This window comes from Adiantum capillus-veneris, chromosome 3 (assembly GCF_014529385.1).
Source record: "Adiantum capillus-veneris isolate H3 chromosome 3, ASM1452938v2, whole genome shotgun sequence".
In the NCBI taxonomy this organism is placed as follows: Eukaryota; Viridiplantae; Streptophyta; class Polypodiopsida; order Polypodiales; family Pteridaceae; genus Adiantum; species Adiantum capillus-veneris.
In genome coordinates, this window is record NC_140933.1 from 60510398 (window position 1) to 60514587 (window position 4190).

At 45.2% G+C, this 4190-nt stretch overlaps 1 protein-coding gene across 1 annotated transcript; it reads left to right on the forward strand.

Annotated features, from left to right (window-relative positions):
- Positions 1–251: 251 nt before the first annotated feature.
- LOC147460997 (pentatricopeptide repeat-containing protein At3g09040, mitochondrial-like) lies at positions 252–3801 on the forward strand. Its single transcript, XM_086508656.1, has one exon. It carries the CDS (start codon positions 729–731, stop codon positions 2367–2369), a length of 1641 nt encoding a protein of 546 aa, XP_086364782.1. The 5' UTR covers positions 252–728; the 3' UTR covers positions 2370–3801.
- Positions 3802–4190: the final 389 nt, after the last annotated feature.

Here is a 4190-nt window from a genome sequence, read left to right on the forward strand (position 1 = left end):
CAAACCCTCCCAAGTTCACACTTTGTTCACGTCCAGTTCACACCAAATTCGGTGTGGTGCACATACCTCCTGAGTTCACTCTTAGCTCACACCTAGTTCAAATGACGATCGGATGGTCCAGATTGTACCGGCCATTGATCCCACCACCTCCCTAGGGAGATGTCAATTAGTGACGCCCCCCACCCACCCCCACCCCCCCCCCCCCCCCAAACAAAAAAAAAAAAAAAAAGGAAAAAAAACACACAAAAACCCACCTCCCCCGAGAGACCTCGATCAGGTTTCCCTCTACGGGGCATCTTTTAACATTCCTCGCGATTTTGAATTTGTCAGGATGACCAGCTTCACCATAGCTTAGGAAGCACAAACACCACAGACAAAGAAGATTGGAGAACATGCAATGGCTTAGCACAAATGGAAGCTCTGCAGTGAAAAGGGACAAACAGCCCACGCATCGTACCTGGAGTTGCCAAGAAAATACATATGAGACGTGTAGCGGCGCAGCTCGGAGCCGAAGAAGAGACTTGCGATGGGGGTCGCCGTTATGGAACGGTGTGTAAGAATCGCTGTTTTGGTACACACACTTTTTTGTAAATTTTACACACACACACACACACACACACAAAAACTCTCTCTCTCTCTCTCTCTCTCTCTCTCTCTCTCTCTCTCTCTCGGTTTTGTGTTCACAGGGCACCGCCAAGAAAGCAGCAATAAAGGCTACACAAGCAAACATGAAGAGGAAGACAATGTGTCTCTCTTTTGTGAGCTCACTTAAAGACTGTGTTAAGAAGAAGGATTTGTACCAAGGCAGTAGGATCCATGCTGATATTCGTGATAGTGGGTTACTTGAAAAGAACGAATACTTAGGGAACATGTTGGTCACTATGTATGCCAAGTGCGGTGCACCTGTGAGGGCCCAACAAGTCTTTGACGAGCTTCCTGTTCGGGACGTCGTCTCTTGGAGTGCATTGATCACAGCATATGCCCAGCAGGGCCAGGGCCAGGAAGCTCTAGGCTGTTTCCAGCAGATGCAAAGTGAGGGCGTCTCTCCAGATGCAATCACCTATGCTTGCATCTTGAAGGCATGTGGCTCTACGCAAGATGCTGATATGGGCACAAAAATTCACGCTGATATTGTTAGTCAGGGGCTGTTGCAGAAAGATGTCGTGCTTGGCACTGCCTTGGTTGACATGTATGCGAAATGTGGTTTACTTCGGAAAGCACAAAGAGTGCTTGAGGAGCTTCATGTGCGGAATGTTGTCTCGTGGAATGCACTAATTGCGGGATATGTGCAACAGGGGCATGGCCGGGAAGCTTTGGACTGTTTTCAGCAGATGCAAAGCGAGGGCCTCTCTCCAGATGCAATCACCTACGCATGCATCTTGAAAGCCTGTGGCTCTATGCAAGATGCTGATATGGGCACAAAAATTCACGATGATATTGTTAGTCAGGGGCTGTTGCAAAAAGCTGTTGTGCTTGGCAATGCCTTGGTTGACATGTATGCCAAATGCGGTGCTCTTGAGAAAGCACAAAGAGTGCTTGAGGAGCTTCCTGTTTGGGACGTCGTCTCATGGAATGCATTGATTGCGGGATACGCACAACAGGAGCAGGGCAATGAAGCTCTGGGCTGTTTTCAGTGGATGCGAAGCGAGGGCCTCTCTCCAAATGCAATCACCTACGCGTGCATCTTGAAGGCATGTGGCTCTACGCAAGATGCTGATATGGGCACAAGAATTCATGATGATATTGTTAATCAGGGGCTGTTGCAAAAAGATGTTGTGCTTGGCAATGCCTTGGTTGACATGTATGCCAAATGTGGTGCTCTTCAGAAAGCACAAAGAGTGCTTGAGGAGCTTTCTGTCTGGGACATCGTCTCGTGGAATGCATTGATCGCGGGATACGCTCAACAGGGGCAGGGCCGGGAAGCTCTGAGCTGTTTTCAGAGGATGCAAAGCGAGGGCCTCTCTCCAGATGCAATAACCTATCTCTGCATCTTGAAGGCATGTGGCTCTACACAAGATGCTGATATGGGCACAAGAATTCACGATGATATTGTTAGTCAAGGGCTGTTGAAAAAAGATGTCATGCTTGGCAACGCCTTGGTCGACATGTTTGCCAAATGCGGTGCTCTACAGAAAGCACAAAGAGTGCTTGAGGAGCTTCCTGTCCGGAATGTAGACTCTTGGAATGCACTGATTACAGGATACGCCAAACAAGGGCAGGGCCAGGAAGCTCTTGACTGTTTTCAGTGGATGCAGAGCGATTGTATCTCTCCGAATTCAGTTACCTTTACTTTCGTCTTGAACGCTATGCTTACATCTGGAAGGCATGTGTCATTACGCAAGACTCTGACAGAGGTGAGCCACGTCTAAATGGTGGAATTGCCAATTCAGAAAGCCCGTCACTCAAGGTGCAAGGGGCAAGCAAGCAGCACACACGCTAAGCCAGAAAGGTTAGAAAGGTAGTATCTCAATGTTGGTACCAGCCATACAGGTTGAAATTGTGCTTAAATGCAAAAGTCTAGCTAGCGGACAAAGCATAGCTTTACTCGGAAAAAATGCTAAGAAGAATCTAGTCTCTCAGCATATTTGGAGGATACTTTGTCAACCACATCTACAGACCCCATGTAAGTGAATACCAGCAAACTGGAGATTTCTTCATTGCAAACTGCAGCATTTATTCCATTTTGAGGAAACTGAATTTCACATGGCAAGTCGAGAGAATTTACATGTTGATGTGGTCCTTGGTCAACCATGGATGGACCTCCATCGATGTTTCTTATCTATTTCTGAACATGGCCAATTTGAGATGGGCAAGCCCAATGGCTTGGTACTGGATTCCTGAGATCCACCGGTAGCGGAAAAAAGTAAAGAAGCAGATATATCAGCCAAAGTACCCTTCACCCAGGGCCAAGTCTTGGTGGCCAGTCAAGACAAGAAAACAACTCAACAAGGTGGCTCGCTACACAGAAGTCTTTGGAGGCACAAGAATATTATGAAGGCCAAACAACTCCACAAATAGGCATAAAAATAGAGGTCAGGACCATCTCAAAAAATGCCTCTTCTATGGCCTCTTAACACAAGGCACAATAATCTGAAACCAAGGCAATTGTGGCTACCGAAGGACCCAGAGTTCACAAGGCAGAGGATCTTTAGTCCTAAAAGAAAAATACTACGCTTCAAAGGAGGGTTCCCCAACTCCGAGCCATCCCTCCCAAGCAATTGCAAAACCGGGCGATATTAGATAGAGCCCCTTGAATTTTAAATAAAAGGGGCCGTAGCTTTGTGAGAGTTCAATCAAAAGCTTTGGGCAATGCTACATTTATGTCATGGTGAAGAGAGTTGCAGCTTTGTCAGCAACCATAAGCAGTTTTAAACAACCAAAATTATTTTCTTTTGTAACCTCCATAAAGAGAACGTATTTTGCCTAGCAATGTATGTGGGATTGAGCACATATGATAGGGTTTGCATAATTCTAGTAAAAGCAATATGCAATGTCATCAATAGTGTAGCATGATCACCTACAACATGGGAGGATGTTTTTGTAAGGTAGTACAACCACCACAAAAGGAGATTTTTTCTTGGCACAACTTACGCTCATAGAAAGGTATACCTTAAAACAACTCATGTAAAGAGATCGAGATGAGCTACCTAGCACACTTCTATTTCCTTGATAACCCCATGTCCATGCAACATATTCCTTCTGCACATTCACCTTTGCACCTCCTCAAAGTAGCTTGATGGATAAACTAACGAGCTTGAGATTTCAAACCAGGCATTGGTAAGAGCACATAATAGAGGTGCTTACAAGGCACATATGCAAGGCATTTATTTTCTCTTTTCTACAAAATCCTCACATGTATATCTAGGAAAATCTGACAATGTGACAGAGTAAGTCACATCTTTGGCAATAGATTTCTCTGTATTGAGATATAAGATGTGTTTCACTACAAGGCTACAATCACCTCTCTAACCAACTGTGCAACCATGGTCCTACCAAAATTGACTCTATTTTCAAACTCTTTTGTTAGTTTTGACTTCGACTTCACTATCTTGCCATCTCTTTATCTTGGACGGAAAGCACTTGGCACTGTTGTTGTATTCACCCCTACATGTATCTGCACAACTCTCTCTCCCTTTTGCAACACAAATTCATTGGCTTGCAATTGATGTGCTTTATGAGGTATCAAATTT

What these genes read in the sequence shown, in the direction of transcription:
- LOC147460997 (XM_086508656.1), top strand. Translation starts at nt 729, where the DNA reads ATGAAGAGGAAGACAATGTGTCTCTCTTTTGTGAGCTCACTTAAAGAC.